At 42.8% G+C, this 17,381-nt stretch overlaps 1 protein-coding gene across 5 annotated transcripts in view; it reads right to left on the bottom strand.

The window, feature by feature from the left end:
- Window positions 1-17,381, bottom strand: part of rapgef2b (Rap guanine nucleotide exchange factor 2b) — a 179,759-nt gene that overhangs the window by 99,352 nt on the left and 63,026 nt on the right. For all 5 annotated transcript variants that reach the window (XR_013962928.1, XR_013962929.1, XR_013962930.1 and 2 more), the window contains exons 3-4: window positions 12,222-12,278; window positions 2,538-2,621 (exon numbers count right to left, since the gene is read on the bottom strand). Coding sequence is in view for 1 of the 5 variants with exons in the window: in XM_080746251.1 (XP_080602377.1) it covers window positions 2,538-2,621; window positions 12,222-12,278 (141 nt within the window). In the remaining 4 variants the exon portion in view is untranslated. The remainder of the gene's footprint in view (window positions 1-2,537; window positions 2,622-12,221; window positions 12,279-17,381) is intronic.

Genomic DNA, 17,381 nt, shown 5'->3' with positions numbered 1-17,381 from the left:
CGGCCCACAGGTTGAGAACCACTGTTCTATTTGGCCACTTTAACACTGGTGCCCCTATTTTGGGCATGTCGTTACAGGCAGACCAGAAAAAGCGGCAACATAACATTTTTACTGTTGAGCCATAACGGAGGGCACGTTGGGGAATGCAAGTTAATTCCATTCGAGTTCCACGCAATGCCCCTTTGTCAATCAGTAGTTGGTCCTACGCAACCGCAGGCTCTAAATGTGACCGTCTTCAACCACCGCAGTTGTTAAGTTATGTTGAAATAGAACGTACCATACAGATTGGTTACAATAACCTTTTTATTCAGACAAAAGAAATGCTTTATTCAGACTAAAAGGTTATGAAACTGTAATGTGCCTGGTGGCCAATTAGTGCACAGACCATAATGTGTACCGTCTGGGCACGAGGACCCAGGTTCGAATCTGACCCCCACATGGTTTCAAATGTCTCTCCTCTGTCTCTGCCCATGATTTTCCTGTCTACACTGACCTATCTGAAATGAAGCACAAAAATAAATCTTAACGGGGGGAGGGAGAGAGAAAGAGAGAGAGAGAGAGAGAGAGAGAGAGAGAGAGAGAGAGAGAGAGAGAGAGAGAGAGAGAGAAATACATGTAATATGCTCCTGCTGACACCAGAGCTACAGGTCCTCGTGTTATAATGAATCTCATTATTGCTGCCCTGACACTGAATAAAGACACTCTCAGCACATTCACCCATACAGCATAGAGGACAAACAGTAATTAGTTACCACGGGCAGCACAGGAAATAGTCCTCGATTGAATAGCTAGGAACTCAGAACTTTATTTAAAACTAGCCCAGGGGGATTCGTAGAGTGGTATTGTACAGAGATTGTTCAGTGTGCTCAATGTCATGTCTGGCTGTCCTGTTCCAATTTGTGTCGGTAATTACTTAATACAAATAATTTGATAGTCTAAAAGTTTTGCTGGCACCAAGACAAAGTCCTGTACATTCACGTTTTTTCACTATCACAGTAAGCGATAATGGAATCCATAGGATAAGGGGCTGAATAAATCAGAATCTGCGGCTTGTGATTGGCTGAACGGAGGTCGGGAGCGCTTCGCTGTGTTCACTTGGACCGCGCGGAGGTGCCGAAAGTCGGGGTTATGCAGAATTACTATAACGTACCCCAGTAGATGTAACACGGACATCGCTGACGGCGCTTTGCTGGGACGGCACAGACTGAGTGCCAAAATGCGGAAGTGGAGGTACATCCGGGAGACCGAGCCTTGGACCAATCAAGGTACTTACAGCAGTCTTCCGGGTGCTTCAAACGCCACTGAGCAACTTTCATTGAAATGAATAGCTGGGGGCGGGGCAGTCCACCCTCTAGTTTATATTATACCTCTATGAGCTGATGGCAAAAACGATAATGAACAACTTAAACTAGGCAAAAGCGAAGAATTGCATATGCTAATGTCCAATGCCTGTGTGCAATTGCAGATTGATTGGGCACCCCAACGAGGGTAGTTGGATGGCTTTTGTTCATTCAATGGTAAGATAATATTTCTTTGTCCCAATATCACAAATTGTAGATGACAGACAGAAAAGGCGTTTGCCTCTATGAACAGTATACAGTTTTATGTCTCCCCTTCACCTGCAGTAAACCGTCTTCCTGCATGGAAGGTGTTTTTTTCTTTTTCCTACAACATACGCTTAGTAAACATTTCCAGGGGCTTTTCCTCTCCCTAGTGGCAGGACTGCCGCATTAACTCTAATCTGCCAATATCCTCAAATCCCTCGCTCTGCACTAAAGACGCCTTCACCTTGGCAAAATGGAAAAGGACCTTGGAAAAATGGAAAAGGTTGGTGGGGGCGAGGGCTCCTTGGCACATTCCCGATGGGTTCTCCTTCCAAAACGCCCTTCAAGACGTTCGTAGGAAAACTCCGTACAAAGATGTGTCCAACCTCGCAGGGCTGGAATTTTGTGACAGAGCTCCGGGGATCTTTGCTTTCTTTTGTGACGACCACACATCATTATTGAAACAATTATGTACAACTATACAAAAAGTTATCAATATACATTTTCTATACGAGTACATGCACCCATTTACACAAAATCTGTACAAATATTTTTCCAATATTCAACATGGTGCCCTTATTATTGGCATTTTTATTTTGTAAATCTTTCTATTTTAATTCACATATGTTCACGTAGCCAATTTTAGCAATGTTTTTAAATGTGCAAAAGCACCATGGAATAAGACTTGGTTCAACCTTTAGTATGGCTCTAGTAAATAAAAAGTGTGCTTTGACATTTCGACTTGCCCTTTGGCGTGCCCTTGGGCATAAATGTTTGAACACCACTGTTCTACGCAAGGACGGACACAGATAACAGCCTCTTCGCTCTAAAACCCGCGGCTACCATTTTGCTCTGGGCTGCTGATCAACTGTGCAAGAGGTGTTTTAAAGTGAGCTCTTCAAAGCTGACCGGCTTTGAGGAGGCCAGAGCTGTATCCGTCACGATTCCCTCAACCCCGTCTCCTCTCCCATTTAAAATGGCCGCCGTTCTTACCTGCTCCTGGGGAGAAACATGGACTCCTTGATGAAGACGGAGCCAGAGAGCAGGATGTACCAGCAGCTTCCTACATCATCAGGACTGTAAAGAGAGAGCGAGAGAGAGGAGAGAATAATTAACTTATGGTACATTTACACAGGGGCGTCACAAGGGGGGGGGGGGGGGGGGGGAGTGGGACTGAGTTACTAGGGTCCAAGGTGGAGGGGCCTTAATTATTTTATACTTTAGCTACTGAAAAATAGCAGATATACAAGCTCACAGCGCGGCATCGAGTGCCGCGCAGTGAGCTTGTAGATCTGCTATTTTTGAAAAGTTGTGAAAATGTGTGCAAATCTTTGCTTCTGGGGGATCCCTGGAACGAAATATTTTGAGATGGGGGTCCGTGGCCAAATACATATCGTTGTGGAGGTCCTTCACATGAAAAAGTTTGTCACGATTTGAAATATTCAAAGACTCAAAAAAATAAATAGCAGATCTACAAGCTTGCATACTGTAACTGCTATTTTTCAATAGTTAAAGAACCCAGGTCCCAGAATGGGGCGACACCCCTGCATTTACATTCTATATTTCAACATTCCTTGTGCTGCGTTCATTCACACCAAGTAAGGCATTCAATGGAAGCAAACAACATGAAGCTACAAAGTGACACCCATCACTAGTACTACAAAAACAAACCAACTCTTTTTCAAGGGGCCAATGCAGATGTGCAGATGTTTTCGTTTTTATAATTTTCACCCCACAACAAAGAAGAAAAACTACATTCTCGCTGCTAGCCAGTTCCCTGCGCTACTGAACCTTACACCCGTTTCATTTACGCCGTGTGACTTGAGCAACTCTTCAGTGGGGCGACTCGTCAGCAGTGTAGCTGGTCACGCTTGGTGGTTCTGTAGCTATTGTGTGAACACAGCACTGCAGTTCCATTACCGACACAATGTGAGGTCGGCTCACAGAACGGCGGTGTGATTCCATATACCTGGTGGACACAGGTCTTCATTAGCCTTTCAACTTTAGTTACGACTGTGGAGTGTAGTCACCGACAGCTGTCTGACTGTCTAGCATTCTAAGCGAATACTGACAGTTTTAGCCAGATCAAACTTGGCAGATGTCGAAGGTAGGGTCAGGACTTAAGGACCACTTCACCTCTGGGACAACCAGATCTTATTTTATTGTTGTTTGGGACACGATCAACACAATCCATGCTACAACTGGTCATATGATGCATTTTTGCATCATATGACCATTGTAGCATGCTGAAATACTTTGAACACAAATAATATAACTCAGGATTGTGTTGATCGTGTCCCAAACAACAGTAAAATAAGATCTGGTTGTCCCAGAGGTGAAGTGGTCCTTTAAATAATACATAGTCCTCCCGATGTCTGAAAATGTTCTGAATCGGAAATGCCTTTCCGAAGCTTGAAATTACGTCAATTTGTACCTATCGTCTCCCTTTTTCAGTGGAAGGAGTTCTTTAGGCCAGTGGTTCTCAAAGTGACTCTGTGGGTTCCTTTAGGGGGGTCTAAATTGACCCAATACAAGTCTGTAACTCTGACAGTATACAAATGGAACCAAATGAACCCTCTTACACTGTTAGAGTTAAGGGGAGCCCTTGAAACTTTAGGCTATTGATTTGTTTTCATACCAGACAAAGGTCAAGGTCACAGTGCAAGGAACATTTTAGCCCTGTACACAGGTCATATTTATATTCTCTCGTACTGCAGTGTCCCGCGCCTAAAAGAGCAGACCTACAAGCTGACAATGCGGTTAGATCTGCAATGTTCAGTATGGGATACAGTCTTACGACTTAATCAGGCTTAAACAAAGCATGTGGCGTGGTGAAGCTAGTTTTCAATCAAACCGTTTCATGTGAACCCTGCTGACTGAATGTATGCCTCATCCACATGAGAAGGATAATGTTGTGGAAAACAAAAGGAGTGTGGTAGGTGGGTGGGTAAAGGAGAGGGGAAGAGAGGGTGGAAGGGTGGCGAGAATAACAGAGAGAGAGAAAGGTGGGGGGAGAGAAAGCTAATAATATGAATGAAGCTGCTGTGAGTCACTGTTCCACAAACAGCAGACAATCTCACAGCTGGCGGGAAGGTTTTACTACACTGCACTGAGAACACACACACACACACACACACACACACACACACACACACACACACACACACACACACACACACACACACACACACACACACACACACACACACACACACACACACACACACACACACACACACAATATATATACGTCACTTGTGGGGACATTACATAGACTTCCATTCATTTTTATGCAAGTCCTGTGGCCTTACCCTAACCTCTATCCCTAAACCTAACCCCTAACCTTAACCCTAACCCTCACCCCAACCCTAACCCTAAACCTAACCATTGTGGGGACCTACTATTTTGTCCCCACACTGTCAGAGGTCCCCTGCAGGTGACTGTGTGAACATGCGTTTAGTCCCCGTAAGTATAGCTAGACAAACTCACACGCACACGCACACACGTGCACACACACACACACGCATGTAACCAAACATTGCTGGTGGACCCCCTGCTGGAACCCATACTCGGAATACAACCTTTGTGGGATCATGTCATGACACAAAGTTTATTTCTGGCTTTCTGCCGCTCAACCTGCACAGGAAAGAGGAAGTGGAGGGCACTGCAGGAGGAAGTTGGCTCATGGCAGAACACTGCCCCTTCTTTTCAATGGTTTCACAGCTTAGAGACTGTATTATGTTGCATACTGTACAGCACTGGTTCTCAACCTTTTCAGGCCGTGACCCCCACAATAATTTTAACTGGGGATCCCCCCACCCTGACGAGCACTATAAGAGTTGAGGCATTACATTTGGTATAGCATGGTTCTATTGTGAAAATAGCCGATCTACATGCTCACAACGCGAGGCGTTGCAAGTAGATCGGCTATTTTCACAATTTCTGCCTCTGATATTTGACAATTTGGCCAATGTTTAATTTGTCATTGTAGAGGTATTGAAAGGCCAATGTTCAATTGGTCATTTTAGAGGTATTAAAAAGTCCTTCATGCCTTAAATTGTCACTTTAGAAATGTGCAGATACCCTCTATAGTCTCTGCAATTAAACTTTATGTTGGTCTACTCTGTTTACTGCTGAGGGAGAAAACTACATTGCACATTAAATTAATCATCTGGGGACCCCCCTGAGGGCCCCGACCCACAGGTTGAAAACCACTAGCATACAACACTGCTTCTCAAAGTGGGGTCCTTGAAGCGGTTAAAGGGGTCCCTAGCAAAATTATTTCTTTAAACACTTACACCCTATTGTATTTCTCGGGCGCTATTTGAAAATTGTACATCTACAAGCTACAAATTAAAAAATAGCTGATCCACAATGTCTTGTGATCTTGTGATCTGCTGTTTTTGAAAGATATTGACATTGGGGAGACCACTGGCCTAGCGGTCCAGGCACATACCACATAGGCTCTATGAGGCCGGACAGCGTGTCGCGGGTTCGAGTCCCGATCCCGGCGACCTTTGCTGTGTGTCACTCCCAATCTCCCTCCCCATTTCAATTCAGTCTACTGTCCTATCAATAAAGGCATAAAAGCCCCTAAACAAATCTTTAAAAAAAGGAAAATATTGACAAAGCTTCTCCTATGGGGGACCACTGGAAAATATACTATCAAATGGGGGTCCGCCGTCCTCAGCCAAATACATAATATATAATATATAAATGTGTCTTTGACATGGAAAATGTTTGAGAAACATTGACATACAAAATACAGTAACAAGGGAACCTGACAGCATGACAGTCCCACACATTGTCTTTGAACAGACAATCTAATGGATCATATGAGGCATGTCACTGTGTCATGTTTTCGCTGATAAGGCTGTTTTCATCGTAGCTAGCCTACTTTCTGTGCTTCATAACTGTGTCACAAAGTAGGATGATGGAATAAAAAAAGAACAAAACAGATTGAATATGTGAATGAAGAGACCAGAGGGTCCTCAACTGTTTAAAGACTAAGGGCTCTATTTTGATTTTCTTCTTATGCCTTAATTTAAAGGCCTGTCCATACTGTCTCCGACCACCGAACCTTTCATCGGAAAGGTCCAGTTCAACTAAAAAATGGCTACAAACTACAAAACCCCGAATTAGAGTTCGGAGAGCTGCCGATATTCTTCTTAGAAACTAGCTCTTCTCTTCTCCTCTCCTCCTTGGTTTCAGATCTAACGAGGGTTTGAAAATCGCATCCTTCTGACGCAGTACATAATCTCTTTTCCTCTTTCACGCTCCCTCCCTCCCTCCTCCCTCCCTCCCTCCACCCCCTTCAAAAATCACAATGCTTTGCTCTTTCTTTCCTTTCTGCCCACCTTCATCCCTTTCTTTCTCTTCCCCTCACTTCCCACTTCCTTTTCTCGCTGCAAGTGTTCATTCATCCTCTCTCTCTCTCTACACCGCTCCTCCTTTCAAGTGCGGAGACAGCACAAAAGGAAATGTTCAATTATTAATCAGTGATATGATGAGGAGAGAAGAGGAGGAGAGACACGGAGTGTTGTGAGTCACGACAGTTTGACTGAACTGGGTCATGCATACTGGAAACACACACACACACACACACACACACACACACACACGCGCGTCTACACGGGGGAATTCACAGCAGGGAGTCAGGTTGTGTGGAGTGCAGTAAAGGGGTGTGGCACGTCCTTTAGGCACAGTTTAGACCACCAGGGGTCTTCAACGTTTTCAGGCGAGGGGACCCCTTAGCTGAGAGAGAGATGAAGCAGGGACCCCCACAACCTGTTCATAGATTCCATGTAGTTTCATTGTTTGATAGCACAATCATCAGTGTATTTTGGATTCATGACAATTTCTGTTTTCAGATATTTAACCACTTGAGCCGCCATTGCCTAATAAACTAGACCTTTTACTCTGTACTTAGTCTGCTCTTTTTCCCCTCTACACTAAACCTTTATGCCAAAAATAGCCGATCTACAAGCTCACAACGCCTCGCAGCGCGAGGAGTTGTGAGCTTGTAGATCTGCTATTTTTGGCTAAAGTTCTCAAAATATGGACGCTAGGGGTTGTTAATATAAAAAAGTAGAAAAAAGTTTCTATCACACAAAGATTTGAGGACCCCCTGTAGTAACTCTGCGGACCCCCTAGGGGTCCCGGACCCCCTGTTGAAGACCTCTGGTTTAGACCAAAGATGTGCGACAAGTAAAAAAAAAAGAAGAAAAAAAAAATCTGATCTACAACGCGTTTTGAGCTTGTAGATCTGCTATTGTTGGTGCGTGACACCTTCATACGCCAGGACATTACACGTTGTTTGAAACCCAGGTCCTTGTAGTGGAAGACCTGGCACAAGTGGGCGGTGTGGAGTGGTGTGGTGTTGGGCCATGTCAGTGGAAAAGGGGCCAAACTAGGCTTCAGTGGCTTCAGTCAAACTGTGCTACATCGTCAATCAATGTTGTGTTGGTATGTTGTGACATAAATGCATGAGCTATTATAGCTGCACATGAATAGAAACTACAGACAACAGCAGACTGTTGTGTTTAGGGGCTGTAACTATTGATACGTTTCTTACTGATTATTATTTTCTTCACAATTCTATACGGTATATATTTTTTCAATAATTTACTAAATCAATCAGTATGATTATTAACTACATGCCCTATTTTATACTACAACAGAGTCACACAAAAATATTGAAAATAACTTGTGAGCTTGTGGGTCAGCTGAGAAAAAGCTACAATTAGATTTATTTTGGATTAATCTAAATCAATTAGTTAGGGTTTGGGTTAACTGCACCCATAAGTGACAGTATGGAGACATATTGAACATGAATGTTTGGCCCCTTAATATCATAATAACAGGTCGACAGCATGATGTTAACCAGTCCTATGTATAGCCTTAGCCAATTCTTGGTCAACCCAAACACCACAGACAGTGTGAAAGGGACATTCTGTGGCTTATAGTAAACAACAAACTAGAAATAGTACCGCTATAACATGTCGCAAAACAAAAGTGTTTTTGCCAAAATTGACCATTTTCTTCATTCGCAATTTGGGCAACACAAAATTGCTGTGATTTCACAATTGTAAAGTGAACTCTATTACAGTAGGTGTGGCAGACACTAAATGCACCCAACCAAAATACTTTTGAAATGACATTATTATCTCCACCAGGGTGAAGGCAAGGGAACGGCAATTATGCTGTGTGTGTGTGTGTGTGTGTGTGTGTGTGTGTGTGTGTGTGTGTGTGTGTGTGTGCGTGCGTGCGTGCGTGCGTGCGTGCGTGCGTGCGTGCGTGCGTGCGTGCGTGCGTGCGTGCATGCGTGTGCGTGTGTACGTGAGCTAAATTCACAAACATTACAATGGCCCTCATTTATCAGTGGAACGTAAAAAAATACAGCTCAAATTCGAGTGCACGTTTGAGTTGCACAAAAACAAAGCAATCATGTATTCCCCGTGAGTCACAAGCTGCCGTGACACATGTGTTAATGACATATAGCCTGGCAAGGCAGTCATAATCGGAACGTTTATGGGCTGATTGATGAATGAATGCATAAACATTAATGGATGAAGGCTGGTGTGTGCTGGGATGGTCATATCTCCGATCTCCCGGTGGCCCAAATAAATCCATAGTGTGAAGATTATACCTGCGCTGGGCACAGGTTTGGAGTATAAGGTTTTTATCCCTAACCCCGGTTGCAGATAGCTCCAGAAGACGAAGCTTCTGCCTCGAGGAGCTTCTGTATATAAGTTTGGAGACCTCACTGTCCATTAGGGATGGGACTATATGAACATTTCATATCACGATTATTCTGACCAAAGAATTCACGATTTACAATATTCCTCCGAACATCCATTTTCCTGGGGGCGGAACATTTGCCAAAAAATAGCAGATCGGCTTTTTTTTGGCAAAGAGATTTAGAGAGTGGAAAAAAGAAAATATATTATAAGTACGTTTTACCAATATAGGGTTTAAATGGTACCAGATATGCAGCTTGGCAAATAAAAGGTGAATTGATCCGAGTGCATGATTTTCACAATAAATCAAAACTCCACGATACGATTATCGTGGCTATTTTATATCACGATAAATGATAATATCGCTTATTGTCCCATCCCCACTGTCCATGAAAATATATACAGTGGTGCCGGTTCCGACTCCCGGAAATGCTCTTGCTTAGACCTCAAGCTCGTATAGCCTAGGTCTGGTTGTCTGAGCCAGATCTGCAATCTTATCTGAATGACTGTTAAAGCACTTGTTTAAATGAGTGAATGATTAAGCAGCTAACTTGTAGCAAATAGGCAATGTTAAATTGTTTCCTTATCGCTTGATTTTGCTTGTCATAGACACTTAGAAATAAAATCGACGTGCATGTCCATTTATAAAATGTTATATTTTCACAGGGATTATTTATTAGTGGGTTAGATATACCTTTTGGAGTGATGCGCGATTGCGCGTGTCCAGAATCCAGATGTCAAATTGTTAGGAAATGCTGCTCCGCATGTCTACGATGGAACGAACAAACAGGCCAGACGAGAGATCTGAGCAGGCCGTATGCTCTGGTCAAAGTCACCATATATTCATAAATCCCGACAACAGCGGTGATCTCGACATACAGCCGTTTTTTGGTCCATGCCACTTTGAAAAATGAGAGCCATTATCAGCACATACAGTATGTGGCTACGTTTAGTACAGGTGATGTAATGTCACAGCAGCAGTGCACATCATTCCTGCCTCTTACACAGCTACTGTACCAGCCAGCCTGGCCCAGTTGCACGCTAGGGGTGCAACCATTAATCCACCTGCTTGATTTAATCGATTGTACAAAATAGTCATAAAATAATGGATTACTAGATACCCTATTTTGGGCATGTCGTTATTGGCGGAAAGTAAAAACAAATTACCATCGATGAGCACACAATGCATCGCATCGGGACGCTTAGAACTGCTATTTGCATTATTTTCTTTCTTATTATTGTACGTATCGTTGTTGTCGGGTGGAAACCTTGTATGTCCAAAACCGTTTGTTTCGTATTTATAATTTATGATTTTAAAATAGCCGATCTACAAGCACGCAACGCCCCGCACCACGAGGTGTTGTGTGCATGTGTGCTTGTATTTTCAATAGTTCTATGCAAGGGTCTTGTGTGATGTAGTAGGGCTTCCCTGCAAGCCAAACGACGTCATGATGACGTCATGATAACGTCCTCCGGTGACTCTGGAGGACGTTATCGACGTTCAGAACTAGGCCATATCACAGCCCATATGGGGATGATCTTGACGTCATTACCAGGACGTCATATGGACTTTTTTGTTTGACAGGATTATTGTTATTGTTTGTAATGTAATTTGAGCATGTAAGGTTATATTCTGGGACATATCTGACTACTTATGATATTTATCTGGCCTCGATCGTACCATTTCTGATGAATCCAGGACACCCGTTTTCGTGGCCAGGATTTACGTTGGTTCAAATCAGGTGATATTCTAGGCCAGACTGACTAGTCATGGTTTGACTTGATCTGGCCCCAATCGAGACGTCACTGATTGACCGTGCTTGCTGGGTTTACTTCATTTTAAAAAACGGTAACGGTTTTGGACATACAAGGTTTCCACCTGACCGCGATGGGCAGGTTCAATATAGTCCTTGTAGCATAACAACACCACATTGAGATTCACTGCCTCAATCTACCGAAGCAATATGCATTTTACAACATAATAGACACAGCTGCTGCTGCTTAAGTCCTTACATCGATTTGTTTTAAGTCTGCATTCAGAAGCAGGTTATTGTTGTTATAAATAGACACAATAACACACAGAGACAGCTGTACTTTATAGGAGTATTAACACCTCACACACATACATGCTGCATGCATGCACACACATGTAGGGAGCTGGCAGCTTGTTGCCGTCGTGTTCCCCACTACTGTTCCTTGCATTGGATGTTTATTTTGCGGCGCTGTTGTGTGCAGTGCACTGTGCTAGCCGCATCCATCCAACACGCACACATATCACATCACTTAAGTAAATCCTGGCTTATACTTTGTGTGTGTGTGTGTGCGCACATCCCCTAGGCTGATAATGTGTTATATATCAATATAATAAACAATGATTGGATGCAGGTGAACTTTAGGCCTCTTATTAGAGCTTAATCAGCTCTGCGCTACTAATGAGGTGTCTGTCTTATTACAAACCCCCCCCCCCCCTACACACACACACACACACACACACACACACACACACACACACACACACACACACACACACACACACACACACACACACACACACACACACACACACACACACACACACACACACACACACACACACACACACACACGACTCCTCTCATAGGGTTAATTAACTGACTTCATTCTTCTTCATTCCATGAGAGACTATCGTTATGTACCCACTGTGCGTGCGTTCGTGCACACGCACGTGCACACGTGTGTGTAGAACTCACTGAACAACTTATGATTCTCCCACTGAGCCACTTGAAACGGGGTGATGAACACACACCTCATATGTTATGTTAATTGCCGTGTTGCTTATGATTATCTCCTGTAAATAGATTATTGTAATAAGAGCTGTAAATAATAGACACACTCAAATGTATGATGTTCAAAATACACGTGACTAACACAAGTCAGCCACGCCACACACAGTACTTACTAGTAGAGGACTTCGTTGGCCTCGTGTCTCTCGTATCGCACCGTCTCGCACATCATCCTGCAGAGAGACACATCAGACACACATCAGGTTAGGGCTGGGCAACACATTTAAGCTGGTTGCACACGGCTGCGTTTTTTTGTGGAAATCCGCAAAAACCTTTTTCTGGCCAAGGAGTGACAGCTGCGAAAATTGGAAAAAAATCAACCCTGGTCCGAAAATAAATACGAAACGGGCGGCACTGTGCAAACGTGATTGACATAACATGAGGTTGTTTTTTTTTGTCAGTGCTCCGAAATTCGCTCAGATATTCGGCCGAAAAAACACAGCAGTGTGCAAAGACCTTAAGACCGTGAACGCATCCATGTTTTAACTATAAAAAAATTGCAGATATACAAGCTCACGACCTTGTATTGTACTGTAGATCTGCTATTTTAGAACAATCTTGAACATGTGTGCAAATCTTTTAATATATCTGTACATTTTTAACTAAAATCATTCTTTCTCAGGGTCCCTGTAACAAAATATTTTGAGATGGGGGGGGGGGGGGGTCAAATACATATAATTCTAGGGGTTCTTGACATTAAAAGGTTTAAGCACCAGCACCACTGATATAGAAACATACGTTTTGACATCATGCTCTGACTTCACTGTGATGTCAGGGGAACCACACTAACAGAATCCCTTTTATGCCCATATATCCCTGATGTCATCAATATTAAGCCCATATCTAACAAGACTTCATATGGGAATGCCCGTACAGTATATGGAGGCCACCTACCACACTAACAGAATCCATATATGGCCAAGACATTCCATATCTGTGTGGCTGGTTCTACAGACATCTCCATGTATGGGCATAAAAGGGATTGTATGTATGATGTCAGATGTCATAGATGTCATAGGACTTTCACTTAACAAATAACTGAGTAAGCATGTTTGGGCTCTCATAGCATATCTCCACATACAGTACATGGATCTCCATATATGGGTACCAGGGGTCTCCATATGGGTAACTGGTCCGATATACATCACTGGCCAGATGGCCAGTGATGACATGGTGCTTGTTGCCCTGAGGCGTCTTACTAGTAGTAGTTTGTTGTACGATGGTGTACAATTAATAAAAGAAAAAACTCATTAAAAGTCAGCAGCAAACAGAAAAGTTGTAGCAGACCTGCAGTTTTCTGGGAGTTTGCTCCAGATATGCGGTGCATAAAAGAACTCAGTTCCAACTCTGGGGACAGAAAGCAGACCTGTCCCAGAGGACCCGAGAGGTCTGGATGGCCAGGAGTTGGCAGGAGATCAGAAATATATTTTAGGCTCAAAGCCAGAAGTATTTTCAAATCAATTCTGTGGCAGACAGGAAGCCCAGTGCAAAGATCTGAGGACAGGAGTGATATGATCCACTTTCTTGGCATTAGCGAGGACTCCGGGAGCAGTGTTCTGAGTCAACTGCAGCTGTCTGATCAATTTTTAGGGAGACCTGTAAAGACACCGATACAGTAGTCAAATCTACTGAAGATATGAACGCATATGAACAATTTTCCCAAATCAGCTGACTTTGTAATTGAATTAAAATAAAAGACAACTTTGTTGTTGTTTTTTTTTACAACAAGGGTTCATATTTTAGAAGTAATTAGATAAAAGAAAAGATGAGTGTTAAGGTGTTTTCATTTACTTTTTTTTGTGGGTGGGGGCATGTGTACAAGTGGCTAAATATGTATTTTTAGTCACAATAAGCCAGCAATTTCTTTGTTACTATTTACACCAGCCCCCATAAGACACATCTGCCCATGAAAGATTGCGGTGCAACATGGGAATGGGCTTATTGTGATTAAAAATATATATTTAGCCACTTGCATGCATGCCCCCAACATGCAAATCAAAATCATTAAAGTCACTAAAACGATAGAAAGTTTAATATAAAATATATGTTTTCTTTTCTCTAATGACTGTAAAATATGAACCTTTGTTGTAAAAAAAAACAAAGTTCTCCTTTAATGTGGGCGTTGAAATTCAGGTCTAGACCATGACTACATTTAAGGCACCCGGGAGCAGGTTGGGTTAGCGCCCCAGCCTGTGTCTTCCGTGAGGAAGAAGCCCAATAAACCCACGGTTAGTCCTTTAGGAGGGCCATTCAAGCCGCAAGCGGATCCTGCAGCACCACCGTTGGGCGAGGTGGAGCCTGCAGTACCATTGTGGATCAAGAATCCACCACTCCTGAGTGAAATGTCTGGGGCTGAAGTCTGGTGCAACGCACATGTCCTGGACCTGGTGAGAGCAGGAGTGGACATGGTGGGACGTAGGAGAGGCCCGGACAGGAGTAAATCCACAGAGCCTAGTCGTTCCAAGCGCCAGATTTCCTTTCCTAGTCTTGGCAGAGTAGTTCTGGAGTGGTGGAGTGAATGGTCCTGTCTTTCCCTAATGGGACTGATCGTGGGTAGCTACTGGGACGTAAGTCGGGACTTGATCAACCCCGGCTGGGTCACCCAGGTGAGGGGTATGATGTTGCGAGACCCGAAACCCCGATGAGCTTGGGCACTGAGGATACGTCCCAGGTGCATCCATGCGAAGTTTTTTCGTTATAAGGGAAAAGAAAAGACTTTAAGACTATTTGCCATAAAAGTGTAAAGTGCTCGTTAGTGATCTCTCTTATCAATGAAAGTATAAAAAAAACTGTTTGATGCCTGTCATAGAGGGGAGGAGGAGGGGGGAATGTGTTTGTATACACACAGACTTACCCCTATATGGTTTTATTTTAACATCACTGATTAAACCTGAGCATCATTCTTCCGTGGATCCAAAAACAATTCCGTTTTGTCTTTGTTTTACTGAAGAAAAGTTGTTGATTCAGATAATAATGTTCAGCACCATTATGAATTCAGTGACTCAAACACTAACGCTGGGATATTGAAGGACTTAAAATACCAACAGCCTGTTCCAACCTTTCATGAGATACTGCTTCTCCTTCTACTTTGAAGCCTCTCAATGCTGTTTCACACTTAAGATAAATAACTTATCATTGTATTTTGTATGATAAAGTGGGTTGGCGCTTTTTTACGGAAAGGGAATGGCATTGCATTTTATTCATATACACTTATATATTATAAAGCTCGGCTTATGAAACTTCCCTTTTATCTCAGCTCTATCTATGATTACTTTTAAACATAGCAGACATGATGCTAGTTCACAGGATTGTTTAGTTTTAGATGTACCACAGGGAAATAATTACCTTGGCAAGGCTGGTTTTATGCAAATAAAAGTAACTTCAAATGAACATTCATTGATAGTGTCAATAATGTCATTACAGGCAACATTTCTCCAAATTCTCCAAATGTTCAAAAATAGTAACAGATTTACAGAAATACAACCATTTTCGCTGTTATAAAGCAGTTAAATAATGGGCAAATAAAGGCTTGAAATAATAACAGTCAGTATTTACTGTCAAGGCAGTGGTTCTCAACCTTTTCTGGCCGTGACCCCCAAAATAATCATATTTTAACAGGGGACCCCCCATACTGATGAGCACTAAGAGGTGAGGCATTAGATTTTGTATAACACGGTTCTGTTGTGAAAATAGCAGATCTACATGCTCACAACGCCTCACGTTGCGAGGCGTTGTGAGGATGTAGATCAGCTATTTTCACAATTTCTGCCGATGATTAATTTGTCATTTTATAGGTATTAAAAAATCCTTAAATTGTGACTTTAGAAATGTGCAGATGTTGGTTTGTTTACTGTTTAAGTTAATCATCTGGGGACACCCCAAAATAATTTGGGGACCCCCCTGGAGGTCCCGACCCACAGGTTGAGAACCACTGAACTAAGCCACAGTGTGGTTAATTCATAATGCATTTGTCCAAGTTTGGGTCCCGGGGAGACACCCAGTAAAAAGCAAAGTTTCTTTGGGGTGTGGAGCTGAATAGGTTAGGGAAGCTCTGCGCTGAGGAACACTGGTAAACAGAGGTTGATGAGACAAACAGCAGGTCAGAAATAGCACGGAGCCGAGGAGGACATGCTGTAATCATGTTGTTGCACAAGGAATCACCCGGACAAGGACCTCTCGGAGTTACACAACAACACAAATACTAAAAACAACTGCACATTCTTCTCCGGGGAGAAAAAAGAAAAAAAGAAAAACGAGGTGGGAACGACGAGTATCCCATAATCCCATAGTTAGTGAGATTCCAGGCTGGTGGTTGGACGGCTGGTTTAACTTGTTTTCTTTCTTCCTTTTTTTTAAGTTAAAAGGACGTGAAAATACATAAGAGGGCGAGATTGGCCTGAGAGGCCGCAGGCCATTCTATGGGAACCAAACAGTGTGTGTGTGTGTGTGTGTGTGTGTGTGTGTGTGTGTGTGTGTGTGTGTGTGTGTGTGTGTGTGTGTGTGTGTGTGTGTGTGTGTGTGGTGTGGTGGGCCTCTGAGGGGTCAGTCCATGGAATGTTCCGAAGGGTCATGTGACGTTAGATTGTTCCCTTGTTGTCGCTGTAATCCACGTCTGTCTGCACACACGCAAGGCATGCTGGGAAGTGGGAACTGTACCCCAGACACACTCCGGTCAGAAACCCTGCACAGCTCAAGCGTCAGTGTTCATTTAACACTGAGAGTGTAATAACCTGTGTCTCTCAGTGTCTCAAATTAACACTGCGGATTTTGCTGTGTGGAGAGCTCAGTGTGATAGGAGAGATTCATATAAAATAAAGATTATTTTATATGAACAATTGGACAATTGTCTAATAAACAATTGGACAATGTTTGAGTGTTTAGAAACTTTCAAATGTACTGTATATATGTTAAGCTTTTAAAAATATGATGCCATTTAAAGAAAGGAAAACAGATTAATTCGCAGACTGAGACAGTAGTGTGGACGCAAGTTTACTTTTGTTTCTCTCTCTACTGAACACTGAGCTACTGAACGATTGTATTACCTATTTGTGTTATTACCTGTCATACTTCTTTATGTGTGAGGAACAAAGGTACATTTGATGATGATAGATTAAAAAAAATATATTAAAAAAAATCGTTCTTCCATTTTGATTAGTCTGATTAAACACACACTTATAATTTATTTTGTTGTACAATGGTGGTTTCAAATAAATAGCAAAAATAATAAACAAATCTATAAGGTCACATCTTTGTTATGACTGCAGATCTGCTATGTT

This window comes from Nannobrachium achirus (genome assembly GCF_963921795.1).
Source record: "Nannobrachium achirus genome assembly, chromosome: 17".
NCBI lineage: Eukaryota > Metazoa > Chordata > Actinopteri > Myctophiformes > Myctophidae > Nannobrachium > Nannobrachium achirus.
This window is presented reverse-complemented; position numbering and strand designations above follow the sequence as displayed.